At 40.1% G+C, this 16,352-nt stretch overlaps 1 protein-coding gene across 1 annotated transcript in view; it reads left to right on the top strand.

The window, feature by feature from the left end:
- The window catches only part of bcr (BCR activator of RhoGEF and GTPase), a 137,337-nt gene that overhangs the window by 110,455 nt on the left and 10,530 nt on the right, over positions 1-16,352 (top strand). The window contains exons 12-20 of the mRNA XM_022676624.2: positions 841-916; positions 1,021-1,125; positions 1,491-1,565; positions 2,021-2,118; positions 3,521-3,652; positions 9,852-9,911; positions 10,301-10,410; positions 13,757-13,896; positions 16,121-16,255. Coding sequence (XP_022532345.1) covers positions 841-916; positions 1,021-1,125; positions 1,491-1,565; positions 2,021-2,118; positions 3,521-3,652; positions 9,852-9,911; positions 10,301-10,410; positions 13,757-13,896; positions 16,121-16,255 — 931 coding nt within the window. The remainder of the gene's footprint in view (positions 1-840; positions 917-1,020; positions 1,126-1,490; positions 1,566-2,020; positions 2,119-3,520; positions 3,653-9,851; positions 9,912-10,300; positions 10,411-13,756; positions 13,897-16,120; positions 16,256-16,352) is intronic.

The following is a 16,352-nucleotide window of genomic DNA, read 5'->3' as shown; positions in this document are numbered from 1 at the left end:
GCATAAAAGTTAAAGACATAAATCAATGTCAAAAAATACAAAAATGTATCAACCACGGATCAAACAATACACGGTAACATAAACACTTTGTATAGACAGAAGGAACCAAATCTAATACTTTTATAGAATATATAGAAGACCCTTATAGCCTTCGAACTGAAGTGGTTAAACACTCACTGAGCACAAGAATAAAATATATTATTCAATAGATATATTATATATACAGCTCTGAAAAAAGAGGCCACTTAAAAATGATGAGTTTCTTTGATTTTAGCAAATTGAAAACCTCTGGAATATAATCAAGAGGAAGATGGATGATCACAAACCATCAAACCACCAAACTGAACTGCTTGAATTTTTGCACCAGGAGTAAAGCAGCATAAAGTTATCCAAAAGCAGTGTGTAAGACTGGTGGAGGAGAACATGATGCCAAGATGCATGAAAAAAACTGTGATTAAAAAACAAACAGGGTTATTCCACTAAATATTGATTTCTGAACTTGAAGTTTTAAAACTTTATGAATATGAACTTGTTTTCTTTGCATTATTTGAGGTCTGAAAGCTCTGCAACTTTTTTTGTTATTTCAGCCATTTCTCATTTTCTGTAAATAAATGCTCTAAATGAGAATATTTTTATTAGGAATTTGGGAGAAATGTTGTCTGTAGTTTATAGAATAAAACAACAATGTTCATTTTACTCAAACATAAACCTATAAATAGCAAAATCAGAGAAACTGATTCAGAAACTGAAGCCCCTGTGTAGGTACATTTTAAATAAAGTGCTATGTTTTTTTTCTCTCATTATTGAATTACTTCTTATGACGTGTATCCTTCATTCCAGAGCTACATGTTCTTGATCTCCTCCGACTACGAGCGTGCCGAGTGGAAGGACATGATTCGGGAACAGCAGAAGAAATGTAGGAGACCCTATTCTAAAACACTCTCTCTCTCTCTGTATGACTGTCTGCTGTTTTTCCTGCATCTCTGACTTTGTGAGTTTACTGTTATCTGTTCCTTTAAGGCTTTAAGACCTTCTCTCTGACCTCCATGGAGCTGCAGATGCTGACCAACTCCTGCGTTAAACTCCAGACCGTCCACCACATCCCCCTCACCATCAACAAAGAAGGTGAGCACAGTATCTCCAAACCATCACTGATCATCAGTACATTTTACATTTACTTTATAAATCAAGGGAGCAGAGTCTGGAGGAAGAGTGGAGAGACACACAGTCCAAACTGCTCGAGGTCTAGTGTGAAGTTTCCACCAATCAGTGATGGTTTGGAGAGTCATGTCTGTCATCTGCTGGTGTTGATCCACTGTGTTAATTATCAAGTCTAAAGTCAGTGCAGTTTTGTTTTCCCACAAAATCTGAACACTTAAAATAGATAAATAAATATTATACTTCTATTATATAGTATTATATAAAAATAATATATTTATAGATCAGTAAATATTATAGATAGTAATTCAAGCTTGTTTTTGTTTCTGCAGAGGATGAATCTCCTGGATTGCACGGCTTCCTGAATGTAATCATCCATTCTGCCTCCGGACTCAAGCAGAGCTTAAGTGAGTCAATTTGTCTGTCTGTCTAAATGTCTGTCTATCTGTCTTTGTATCTGTCTGTCTGTTTGTGGTTCTTTGAAGGATTGCTAGAAATGTCATTTAAAGCAACCATTTGATTGTGTTAGTTCTTTACTACAGCAGATTGCCTATTGTAGTAGTGAGAAGGTGCACTATTCTACCGTGCAGCAACATCTACACAAATGGCATGCCAAAAGTCATGAGACAGCAGTGTGTAATTGATTTTGAAATGTAACTTCAGGGGAACACCCACATCTGTAGAAGTTGTGAGGTAGCATCAATATTTCATAGTTAACTAAAGTTGTGTGGGTACTTTCATTTAGAGTTATTACCTCCCAGAGTAGACAGCACAGTGAGTGGTAATAATAGTGAGATAAAATGCTCTTTAATAAACGTTATGTTGTTCTGTGTCACTAACAGACTCTGTTCTCTGTCTGTAGATCTGTACTGCACGCTGGAGGTGGACTCGTTCGGGTTCTTCGTGAATAAAGCTAAGACGCGGGTGTACCGTTACACCACTGAGCCCAAGTGGAATGAGGTGAGAAAACTTGGTTAAAACAGGGTTTTAGTTCAGAAGGTCAATTTGATCTGGTGCATTTTTAAGTATCCAATTATATCCAAAATAATAATCATTCAAAAAAATCCAAACAAGCAGTGTAAAGTATTTCATTATTAACTACACTTATAATTATTCTATCAGTATTGAGTGCAATGGTGTTCCATACCTCTACAACTTTTTTTAATGTTTCACTACTTCACTACTTTTGAAAGACCAACATAATACATAATAATTATTCATTATACATAACATCCAAACATGACATTGTATTTTGTTTTAGTTGTTGTTTATTGCAGGTGTTTATATGTTGATGTACACTAATTAAGGCAAACAGAAGAAGTTTTGTACTGAAAAAATACTTCTCTCGCCGCTAGGTGGTGGTGGGTGGGGTAGCTAACTAAGTTAAGTGAAGCTAAGCTTAGTAAACAAAACTGTAATAAAGAAAAAATACTTTCTTTTACAGTTAGAATCACAGATATTTAAGGAATCACAATATTTAAAGAAATTAAATTAAATAGAATTAAATAGAATCACAATATTTAAAGAAATGTCTAGGATACATGATATTTATATCATATTTTTACAAAACTAACCACACCAATGATTAATTAAGAGAATTCTCACATGCCTTTTGCACATTTAAAGCCGTGCAGCGCATACTTTTCCTGCCATTACGATAGCAAAGACACACCTATAACTGGCCTATAGGTTGCTAAAACAGTGCCCATTGTTTCATGCTTACTGGCAAAACCAGATTTATGGATATATATATATATATATATATATATATATATATATATATATATATATATATATATATGAGTATTGCTTGATAAATAGGTAAATAATAATAAGATATAATAAGATAAATAATTATTTTAATTTAATGCTTATAACTGTGTTATAAACACTCATATATGTACCATTTTTTGTACCCCTGTATAATATGAATATTACAGGAGCTGTTCCAAGCACAGTAAATGTTTTAATCTGCAGTTTAGCATCACAGGCCGTGTTTAAGGCGCCTGAAAATGTGACATAACGGCTTAATTAACCACATTCGCCCTCTCATAACAACAGGGATCTAACCGAGGAATGAAATACACCAGATGTTCTGCCTGCATGTCGTTAGTACTGTAACTGGGCCTGTGTTTGTAATGAGAAGCTGAACTCCGTTCCTGTGGTCAGCAGGTTTTTGCTGTGTCTCTCTGGCCGTCTCTCTCAGGCTGGGAGAGTTGAATTGCTTGGTTCAGTAAACACCTGGTGGAGAAACAGCGCTTCAGAAAACATTAGCGTCTGAAATATGGTTATTTAAACAGAGCTGCGTGTTTGTGTGCGCGAGCGCAGGATGGGTAATGTATTTTTCTCTGGTTTTCTGCAGGAGTTCGAGATCGAGCTGGAGGGATCTCAGATGTTGAGGCTGCTTTGTTACGAGAAAAGCTACAATAAAAGCAAGACGAACAAAGAGGACGCCGACAGCACAGACCGCATTATTGGCAAGGGACAGATTCCGGTACGTCACCTTTACCCACTTTACATTAACGTAACTTCTGCTCAACTGTGAGAAAGAGCGTGTTTGTGTTAATATATTTACCATATTTATCGCACTATAAGGCACACTATCAATAAATGTCAGTTTTCTCTCCTGAAAACTGTTTATTTGGGTGAGTAAAGCACTTTCCGTTTATCTACAGTAAGCTTAGGTCTCCAGATTTCCTTTCCGGTTAGCAGTTAGCGGTTTGTCCCACATAGCTCACCTCTGAAAGGCAAAAGAGTTGATTAGCACTTAGCACAGTTAGCAGGTTGTGCTAATTCTCCTCCAGCAGTGCTAGCCAGCTTTAGCAGCAAGCTACAGTCCGATATACTCACCTCTGAACGACGAAAGAGATAACTAGCGCTTAGTATGGTTAGAGGCTAATGCTAATGCTGCTCCTGCAGTGCTAGCTGGGGTTAGGAGCAGGCTAAGGGCTGATAATACTATGAACCTCTGAACGGCAAAAGAGTTGATTAGCACTTAGCACAGTTAGCAGGTTGTGCTAATTCTTCTCCAGCAGTGCTAGCCAGCTTTAGCAGCAAGCTACAGTCCGATATACTCACCTCTGAACGGCGAAAGAGATAACTAGCACTTAGTATGGTTAGAGGCTAATGCTAATGCTGCTCCTGCAGTGCTAGCTGGGGTTAGGAGCAGGCTACGGGCTTTACTGTTCCTTAATACCTGACTGGTAAAATTCACACATAAGATGCACTGGATTATAAGGGACAGTGTAGATTTTTGAGGAAAATTAAAGGATTTTTAGTGCAAAAATAAGTTTTATGAGGTAGAGTCTCCTGGAATTCAGGCTTTCAGTTAACAGCTGTGCTGAACTCGTCAAGAGTTAATTACTTAAATTTCTTGTCTTTTAATAAAGTGTTTGAGAGCATCAGTTAAAGTAAAGTAGTGAAGAGGTAGAGTTACAGGTATACAGTGAATAGTGAATATTTGAGTAATGTTCTAATCCAGATTATGAGAAGTAATAACTACTTAAGTAAATAAAGACAATTAATTTGCGGAGACCATTAAAGAAAGAGCACTAGTTTCCTTTGTTGTACAGGATAAGTTCATTAGAGTAAGCAGTTAATTTGTTTCTTTTTAACAATTTTAATTTACTACAATCATAATAAATGCTGGTTTTAGGCCAGAATGTGACGTTAAGTCCTATTTATTGTGATATTAATTTCTAAAATTGCATTAGTGCATCATGAATGAATGAAGCAATGCAGTGACGTAAGCTGTTATGCGTCAGGTATTCCTCGTATCTGCTCTGTGTGTGAGTCGGGTCGGGTATTGTGATTATATGGGGGCTGCTCTTTCACTTCCAGACCTTTTCCAGACCACAGCTTTTCCGTAATACGTTTCCGGTGGCCTGACTTTTACCGAATCGAATCATCCATAATTCATGTGTCCTGTCTGAAAATGTCACAGTGTGAAAACTGACCTCATAATCAGCCCTGCTGGTCTCATCTCAGGGGTTTATGGGTTCTTCTCTCGTTCCTGTCCTCCTGTAAAGTCTGCCAGTGTGTGTGTGGGGGGGGGGGGGCGGGGTGCTCTTCTCCTGGGCATGGCTTGGGTTTGAGGGTAGATGGAAGCAGAGTTTTGATCCTCTGGCTCTTCTCAGAGGTGTCTTGTTCTTTGCAGGGCTCCTTTGGGCACCATAATGCACCAAGAAGCCAAGATATCCATTATTCTGGAGGATCTCTATTATTAATTTTTGACTGTTATTTATCTTTATGTAATTATATATATACTTTATGTATACTTTATGTAATATATATGTATGGGAGTAAAATGATATTGTAGGAATGCACCAAAATTAAATCAGTAGTCAAAATTGGAATAAAATTAAACATTTGGCCAATTAAACGCTGAATAACAAACACATTTTTTGCAATTATACATTAATTTAGCCACTTTTTTCAGCATTGCATAAATGTATTTTTGCCTAATTATGGTCAGTTTTACACTGCTTGTATGAGACTCAGGGTAAATGACCTTGCGTCTCCGTATGGCATTTCGGATGCGCCCCCACAGTCGAGACCCATTCTCAATGCAATGAAATATTGATATATTACACCATAGTTAGTTCTGACCCTGGAATGTGATTGGCTGACAGTCGTTCTATGAGTGCCTTTATCCGCCGGTAATGCACTGCTGTAACCGAAGCTCTCCATGTATTACTCCGCCACATACAGGTAACCTACCTAGCACCGATGCAGCGCTTACAAACCAAATACAAACCAAATGCGATGTTAACAAACACCACTGTTTATTTTAAGCTAAACAAATCAGATCCTTTGTTTTCCTCCTCTTTAACTCTTTAAAATATTTTGATAAACAGTGATAATCGAACTGTGGTATAATACACGCAATAATACACTCGAGGTTCCTGCTATAAGGTGCTGATCTACGACCGCAGCACAGCAGTGCCAATATAACACATTATAGCACAAACCTTGAGTGTATTATTGCTTTATTGTCCAGTTCTATGTCCACTGTAGTGGATCATAGCAGGAAGCAGCAGCATCCTGTAGCATGTCTGGTTGCTCTAGGGCGGGGCAAAGAGGAGATCAGCAGCAGCAGCAGGTACACAGATTAACACACAACCAGCCTGAGAGAGGGTTAAAGAGAGAGAGTGAAACTCAGTGAGTCTCAGCATGGACACAGCTAACCAGAGCAAGTGTTTTATCCACCTCAGTTCAGAACACTGCGTCTTATAACTGCCGGATGCTGGAGGTGGAATCTGGGAGAATTCAGAAACAGGAGAGATGTGTTCTTCAATTTCTGATGGCGACGTCACTCAGAAGTGCTTTATTCTGCTGGAATATAAACACAGATACACTCTGTTGACGATGACAGAAGTGATGCTGCTCTGGACGGACTAACATTCACAAGAACAGATGAATCGCTCTTTTATTTTCTGCTCAGATTATTTTTTCAGCAATAATTGAAAAGAACCTCCTTCTCAAGCCTTCAGGTCTTCAGTGATGCAGCTCAGAAGAACTGAGAGAAGCCCAGAAGCTCTGTAGTTCAGTAGTTCAGTACCTCTGTAGCGCAGTAGCTCTGTAGTGCAGAAGCTCTGTAGCGCAGTAGCTCTGTAGCGCAGAAGCTCTGTAGCGCAGTAGCTCTGTAGTGCAGAAGCTCTGTAGTGCAGTAGCTCTGTAGCGCAGAAGCTCTGTAGCTCAGTAGCTCTTTAGTGCAGTAGCTCTGTACCTCAGTAGTTTAGTAGCTCTGTAGCTCAGTAGCTCTGTAGTGCAGTAGCTCTGTACCTCAGTAGTTTAGTAGCTCTGTAGCTCAGTAGCTCTGTAGTGCAGTAGCTCTGTACCTCAGTAGTTTAGTAGCTCTGTAGCGCAGTAGCTCTGTAGCGCAGAGCTCTGTAGCTCAGAAGATCTGTAGCTCAGTAGCTCTGTAGCGCAGTAGCTCTGTAGCGCAGAAGCTCTGTAGCTCAGTAGCTCTGTAGCGCAGTAGCTCTGTAGCTCAGTAGCTCTGTAGCTCAGTAGTTCAGTAGTGCAGAAGCTCTGTAGCTCTGTAGCTCTGTAGCTCAGTAGTTTAGTAGCTCTGTAGCTCAGTAGCTCTGTAGTGCAGTAGCTCTGTACCTCAGTAGTTTAGTAGCTCTGTAGCGCAGTAGCTCTGTAGCGCAGAGCTCTGTAGCTCAGAAGATCTGTAGCTCAGTAGCTCTGTAGCGCAGTAGCTCTGTAGCGCAGAAGCTCTGTAGCTCAGTAGCTCTGTAGCGCAGTAGCTCTGTAGCTCAGTAGCTCTGTAGCTCAGTAGTTCAGTAGTGCAGAAGCTCTGTAGCTCTGTAGCTCAGTAGTTCAGTAGTGCAGAAGCTCTGTAGCTCAGTAGCTCTGGCTGCAGCTCTGGAGGATGGAGTTCAGCGTGGTGATGAGGAGGCGGGAGCTGGAGGGAGTGTGTGAGCTGGGCGACAGCCGTCTCCGGGCTGAAGGTGTGGGTAGACGGGTGGAGGAGTGTGTTGAGGTTGAGCCAGCCTGTCAGATCCTAGCTAGAGATAAAGGGTCTCGACTGTGGGGACGCGTCCGAAACGCCCTGCGGAGACGCAAGGTAATTTACCCTGAGGTTCAAACAGGAAGTGTAAAACTTTGATGATGACTTTACATTGGTATCGTTGTGTTTGATGACATTTCTTTGATAAGTGACTCTATTTCACTATAAATAGATATTTAAAGCTTTTAAAAGATAAAAATAAATGTGACTTCTATACTAGTGGTGTGAATCTCTGTTCAATTTAGTTGAATTTTATTAGCCTACGATTCTTTAACGAATGAATCAGTGGAACAGAGTGCAAGATTAACTCTGTGGAAATGCATTCATTCCAGCTGTGCATTTCATTAACTTGTTAATAGTGTAAAAAAATTGCTTTATTTGCATGGGTAACTCTATGCTCCTATCACTTGCATTGTAAGCCTATTGGGAGCATTGGCTAAAAGTGCTGTATTTCAGATTGCTGGTGGTGAATGGAGGTGGGATATTCAACAATTTTTTTTACATATTTTCATGTTTCACTACAACCCAAGTTTATTTCACACCAGATTTCTGCTTTAAACCTCGCCAATGATAATGTTAACCCTTGTGTGGTGTTCATATTTTTGTTACTCGTTTACTTTGTTACTTGTATTTAATTCAGCAAAATTAAGCAATTTTACATTAAAATGCTTTACACATGCTCGCTTCACCTAAACTGCAAGCAATATAAACAGCTTACATGGTTAATATTTGCCCTTTACCTTTCTTATGTTACATTTCTTTCAAAAAGTGCTACTCTTTTTTATTAGTTTTTTAATAAAATGTAAAAGAAAATTAATTAAACTCAAGATATGAGTAGAAAATTTGTTTAGTTTCAAATTTACAAATGAAGCAATGTTTATTAGCCCTTGGCCAAACATACTGTATGTAATGTAAATGTGTGTGTGTGTGGGGGGGGGGGGGGGGGTGTACAGTGTGTGTTTATCGAAAATGTGTTTTGATATATGTTTTTAACAAAAAATGAGCCAATGCCAATGAGTTTGAGTTAGAAAAAATATATTTTTTTTAGTATCATTTGATGAAAAATAAAAACGGGTCCCACAGACCCGAACACCACACAAGGGTTAATGAGTCCACCATCAGGAGAACACTGAACATCAATGGTGTTCATGGCAGGGTCTCAAGGAGAAAACCACTGCTTTCCAAAAAGAACATTTCTGCAGTTTGCTGTAATATAGAAAAATAAATATAGAAAAAGTGTTCACACATTTTCAAGCAACACTGTAGTTCTTCTATTGAATTGTGCAAAGAAGTGTGTGCATAGGTGTGTATGTGTGTGTCAGCTCGAGTGACCTGGCTCACCTCTCTCTGTGTGTACATACAAGTAGGTGATGACCCAGCTCTCACCCCGTCTCTGCTGATGAGGTGAGACAGGTTGTGTTGATGTAGTTGATGAGATTAGTTTTGAGTACATGATCGGACTTTGCACGCGACCATATGGAGATTAGGTGCGGACGAGAAGATGAGATGCGATTAACTGGTGAAACGTCTCTGCCGGCTCCAGATGGCACTGTCACTGGATGTGAGGAGAGGTGGAGGCATGCTGAGCACGTTGAGAAAATAAAAATTGGAAAATGCACTGTACCATAGCAATTAATAAACATTCTATTGGATTATTTGTTGTTTTATTCTATAAACCACAGACGACATTTCTCTCAAATTCCAAATAAAAATATTGTCATTTAGAGCATTTATTTACAGAAAATGAGAAATGACTGAAATAACAAAAAAGATGCAGAGCTTTCAGACCTCAAATAATGCAAAGAAAACAAGTTCATATTCATAAAGTTTTAATAGTTCAAAAATCAATATTTAGTGAAATAACTCTGGTTGGTTTTTAATCACAGTTTTTTTCATGCGTCTTGGCATCAGGTTCTCCTCCACCAGTCTTACACAATGCTTTTGGAGAACTTTATGCTGCTTTACTCCTGGTGCAAAAATTCAAGCAGTTCAGTTTGGTGGTTTGATGGCTTGTGGTCATCCATCTTCCTCTTGATTATATTCCAGAGGTTTTTAAAATGGTAAAATCAAAGAAATTCATCATTTTTAAGTTGTCTCTTGTTTCTCACTGAAAACACATTAGTAATATACTGGGATTGTTTTTAACTGTTATATTTGTTGTATGTTCTTCCCTCAGCTGGACCCTCAGATGCTTCAGGGAAAAGACTGGCAGAGGACGGTCATTCCCATGAATGGGGTGAGTATTAGGAGTATTACATTAATTTAAAAATGTATAACAGCATGAAGTTTACCAATCTGTTTTTAATCTTGTTGTCTGTGCTAAAATAAAAGTCACAGCAAATGTGCGCTGCCACTATGAACAAGAGATCGCTGGTCAGAATCCCAGTCATGCAGCTTGCCCAGAGCCCTGAGAGAGCACAATTGGTCTTGCTCTCTCTGGGTGGGTACAGTACAGTAGATGGCGCTCTCTCTCTTCCCCTCATCACTCCTAGGGTGATGTGGATCAGCACAAGGCTGCGTCTGTGAGCTGCTGTATCAGAACCGAGTCAATATTCTATTAGTTTTATAGAATTTATAAAATATGCAGTGTTAAATCAGCCAGTATTTTTCTGTTTCCTCCTGTAGATTGAAGTGAAGCTCTCGATGAAGTTCACCAGCAGGGAGTTCAGCCTGAAGAGGATGCCCTCGTGTAAACAGGCGGGTGTGTTCGGAGTGAAGATCTCCACAGTGACCAAGTGAGTAAACACTGCACAGTAAAAACCACAGGGTTAAAATCACAGTGTAAACAGGTTTTAAGTCTCCACAGGGTTAAAATTCAACTCTGTCTAGCAGGCTCCGCCTCTTGATTATGCTTTACTTTCAGCATGCTCTGCAGTCACCATTATTCTTTCTTTGGGGTTCACACAAGAGTTCTTGTGTTTTGGGAGAACCACTGTTTTTTTGGTAGCTTCTGATGGTCTCTCTTGTTCTAAATAAAGCATAGATAGGATAAAAAGTATTTTGTATTTAAAAAGTATTTTTATATCAGTGGTATAGCTCACATTTTATAATATTTTATAGGTACTTTGGTGAATAGTTTTAGGTGAAGTATTTTTTTTAAATTTAAATATAAAAATATATATAAAATATTTAATTAATGTGTTAACACTGATAAAAGTTACATAGAGTTAATATATAGGACTCCAAACAGCAGGGGTTGGCAAAAGATGTGGACCATAAGCATGAAACATCTGGCCCGTGAGGTTGTTTGAACTATAATGAACGATAATTAAATAAAAAGCTTCTCTGGAGAGCTTTTGTTTACATACCTCCCCTGTCTCTCTCTCTGTTGCGCTTGGCTTGATTTTAGTTTAAGCTTGTTCTCGTTTTTTCCACCCGTTCTTGGGCTTTCTATCTCCTTATAAGGAGGTTTTTTTCCCGGCTGTGTCCCATTTCACTAGCCAGGGCAGCTGTAGAGTATTGGACCGCAACCCTGACGATATGGGTTTGATCCCACGTGAGGAGCGGTGTGTTTATTTATTTATTTTTTATTCCTTTCTTCTTGGGTTTACCTGCTTTGAGATCAACTGTTCTGCAATTGGGTTCAACAACCCTCTGGGCTGGAGAGCTACTAGTCTGTAGCAGCACTCCATCCCATTACACTTCATTTTACAAATCTGATTTTTTTTGTGGCTGCCTCATAATGACTTGAAAAACGTCCCAATCATTATTCAGACCTTCAGAAAAAGCTTCAAATAAAGGCTAGCAGCTCGTATTTACTGACTGCAGCAGCTGCTGCTGATCCAGCCAGAAGATAAGGAGAAGCAGATCCAGATCAGCTGCTTGTTTGTACTCGCTTGTATTTGTACATGCATACTTGCATGCACTTTTGTGTGTGTGTGTGTGTGTAGCACCAGGTGGCCAGTGCTTAGTGACCCAAGTGAATGTGACAGGCTAATCTGAGAGGCAACAAAGCCCGGGAACAAGACCTGTGCCAACAGCCCCTGAGTCCTCCTAATCCCAGCACCACACACACATTAACCCCACACACACATTAACTCCACCCGCTCACAACACACTCTCACACTCAGAAAGGGCAAAACGCTTTGTTAGATTTGGTTAAATGAGTCGTCGGGTCTCGTGACTCTTTGTTAGTGAACTGATTCAATTTGTAAAAGCTTAAATAATTAACCAACAATCAACTAAATATCATGGATAAAAATTAAGCTACGGCTACACTAGGTTATTGTTATTATTATTATTTTTTGCTAAGCTAACAAAACAAACAACTTTAAACCTACAATCCTATATTAGGACAGCAGCACAAAAAAATCATTACAATATATAAAATACAAGTATTGCCCCTATCCAATATACACAGCTCTGTACAAACAAATAAGAGAGCACTTAAAAATGATGAGTTTCTTTGATTTTACCAAATTGAAAACCTCTGGAATATAATCAAGAGGAAGATGGATGATCACAAACCATCAAACCACCAAACTGAACTGCTTGAATTTATGCACCAGGAGTGAAGCAGCATAAAGTTATCCAAAAGCAGTGTGTAAGACTGGTGGAGGAGGAGAACATGATGCCAAGATGTATAAAAAAACTGTGATTAAAAAACAGGGTTATTCCACTTTATGAATATGAACTTGTTTTCTTTCCATTATTTGAGGTCTGAAAGCTCTGCATCTTTTTTGTTATTTCAGCCATTTCTCGTTTTCTGCAATTAAATGCTCTAAATGACAATATATATATTTTTTTATTTGGAATTTGGAAACAAAGATGGAAATGAGTGAGTGATTTAAAATTGTTTAATAATAAAGGAATAAATAAGAGAGGTGCTGTTTTTAGAGAAACAGCCTGATTCTCCGTTTCTTCATGTTATTTTTATGGTCTGTGTTGATTGACACTAATAAAGATTGCCTGTAATGAGCTGCCTGATGGGTTTAAGGGCAGCAGCAATTAAGACTGTACACAACACACCACTAATAACACACACACACATGCACACACACACACACACACACAGCGTTGATCTGAACACAATGCAGAGTCAGAACAGCTGATGCTCGGGGCAGCGACTCCCACCGTCCAGATGTTGCTGTATGATGTAACAGCAGAAGAAAAGCCACACAGGAATATAATAGGAGAAGATGCTCAGTGATGACAGGGCTGTTTTGGGTCGAGATTTTTCCCGATGTTCTTTTGCCAGTGCTTTACTAAGAGTTTCAGAAACATCTGTTAACACTTCCTTCAACCTCAGACCAGTAAAGCTGCTTCTCCTAATCCTAAACCTGATTCCAGTCTCAGCCCAAAGACTCTAACAGGCAGTTTGTGAAGACAGAACAATCAATAAACCCTTATTTTTACTCAACAGTACATTGAGGGTAATCTCTATAAAGAAAATGAAGGTTTAATTAATAAAAAAGGTCAAATTAACTAAGCGTAGGTGTTTTAAAATAAGAAAACGAAAATTCTAAATAAAAAACAAAACAGTCAAATCAGTGATTCAATGAAAAAAAAAATGAAAAAAATTTCAAGTATTGTCATGTGACAGGAAAGTGTTTAATAAATCAACATATTATTTGTTTTTAATTCTACATCCCAATACATATTAATAATTTGAGCCTGAAAAACATTACTAAATGATCTATAGCTGAAACTGATGAATTACTCTGTCAGATGTTTAGCTGTGACTCCGCCTCCCTCAATTTGTTTTGTGTTTTTTTTTTTCCATCTGCTGGTCACAGCATCATGACATCGCTTGATGTCAGTATCACAAGACGTCAATATCACATGACGTCACTGCCACATGATGTCACTATCACATGTCATGCCCAGATCTTAGTAAGAACTTAGTTTGAACTTTTGTTAGATAGCAGGGTCGGTCTAGAGCTGTGAAAAAAATTCCCTTTCACTTATTTTTTAAACATAGAAATGAAAACAAACATACATTAAAAAGTTAATATCTCCAGAGTGGAGCGACTGTCTAACTTCCTGGTTGTTTTTATATATATATATATATATAAAACGCTTCATGCATGCTCAGAGCTGATGTGCAGTACGTGACGTGTCCTTGTTTGCCCCTCTCTCCAGGCGGGAGCGCTCCAAGGTGCCCTACATCGTCAGGCAGTGTCTGGAGGAGATCGAGAGGAGAGGGATGGAGGAGGTCGGGATTTACCGCGTCTCAGGAGTCGCCACAGACATCCAAGCTCTCAAAACTGCCTTCGATACCAGTAAGTAACCACACCATACCAAACCACACCATACCACACCACACCACAACACACCACAACACACCACACCACACCACAACACACCACACCACAACACACCACAACACACCACACCACACCACAACACACCACACCACAACACACCACAATACACCACACCACACCACAACACAACACACCACACCACACCACACCACACCACAACACACCACACCACACCACACCACACCACAACACACCACACCACACCACACCACACCACAACACACCACACCACACCACAACACAACACACCACACCACACCACACCACACCACAACACACCACACCACACCACACCACAATACACCACACCACACCACACCACACCACACCACACCACACCATACCACACCACAATACACCACAACACACCATACCACAATACACCACACCACACCACAATACACCACAACACACCACACCACACCACACCACACCACAACACACCACACCACACCACACCATACCACAATACACCACACCACACCACAATACACCACAACACAACACACCACAATACACCACACCACACCACACCACACCACAATACACCACACCACACCACACCACACCACAATACACCACACCACACCACACCACAACACACCACAACACAACACACCACAATACACCACACCACACCACACCACAATACACCACACCACACCACACCACAACACACCACAATACACCACACCACAACACAATACACCACACCACACCACAACACACCACAATACACCACACCACACCACACCACACCACAACACAACACACCACAATACACCACACCACAATACACCACACCACACCACAACACACCACAATACACCACACCACAACACAACACACCACAATACACCACACCACACCACACCACAATACACCACACCACACCACAACACACCACACCACAATACACCACACCACACCACAACACACCACAATACACCACACCACACCACAACACACCACACCACACCACAATACACCACACCACACCACACCACAACACACCACAATACACCACACCACACCACACCACACCACAACACAACACACCACAATACACCACACCACACCACACCACAATACACCACACCACACCACAACACACCACAATACACCACACCACAACACAACACACCACAATACACCACACCACACCACACCACACCACAATACACCACACCACACCACACCACAACACAACACACCACACCACAATACACCACACCACACCACAACACACCACACCACACCATAACACACCACACCACAATACACCACACCACACCACACCACACCACAATACACCACACCACACCACAATACACCACACCACACCACACCATAACACACCACACCACACCACAACACACCACAATACACCACACCACACCACAATACACCACACCACACCACAATACACCACACCACACCACACCACACCACAATACACCACACCACAACACACCACACCACAACACACCACACCACACCACACCACAATACACCACACCACAACACACCACACCACACCACACCACACCACAATACACCACACCACAACACACCACACCTGACCAATACAGTCGCTGTTTCAATGAGCAAAGACAGCTCGAAAAAAACGCCCTTATAAGGAAATACGGAGCCTGATTCCTGTTAAATACTAGTTCTCAGTCTTTTTATATTTTTATATTGTTTGTTCAGTACTGAATTCCCAGATTTATTCAGATAACCTGGACTCTTACTGAACACTTCTTTTCCTCTGTAGGTGTTTTTGACTCAGTGCTTTGGGGAAACACAGTGTTGGTACATGTGATGGAGTGAAATAAGTGATATGAATAATATGAGTGAAATGAGAGTATAACTAAAAGCTGCTGAAGTGATTCTACTTAATACTAACTAAGCCTGCAGTGCCTCTGCTTGTACATTTGTCTTGATGCACAGTGTGTGTGTGTGTGTGTGTGTGTGTGCGTGTGTGTAAAATGCGGGATGTGTGTGATATGATATTGTGGTTGAGTGAGTGATATGAGTGAGATAAATTTTAAAATAAAAGTTCAGCCAGCACTCTCTCTCTCTCTCTGTCTCTCTCTCTCTCTCTCTCTCTCTGTCTCTCTGTCTCTCTCTCTCTCTCTCTCTCTCTCTCTCTCTCTCTCTCTCTCTCTCTCGTAAACAGATAATAAGGATGTGTCGGTGATGATGAGTGAGATGGATGTGAATGCTATCGCTGGGACGCTGAAGCTCTACTTCCGGGAGCTTCCAGAGCCTCTTTTTACAGATGAGCTTTATCCCAATTTCGCTGGAGGCATCGGTGAGTTTATATTTAAGCTGGGGGTGAAAAAGAAAAAAAAATATGTGGAAGTATCACAATATTATATTTTACAATACTATGTCAATTCTCAACAGCG

This window comes from Astyanax mexicanus, chromosome 17 (genome assembly GCF_023375975.1).
Source record: "Astyanax mexicanus isolate ESR-SI-001 chromosome 17, AstMex3_surface, whole genome shotgun sequence".
Taxonomy (NCBI): Eukaryota; Metazoa; Chordata; class Actinopteri; order Characiformes; family Acestrorhamphidae; genus Astyanax; species Astyanax mexicanus.
This window is presented reverse-complemented; position numbering and strand designations above follow the sequence as displayed.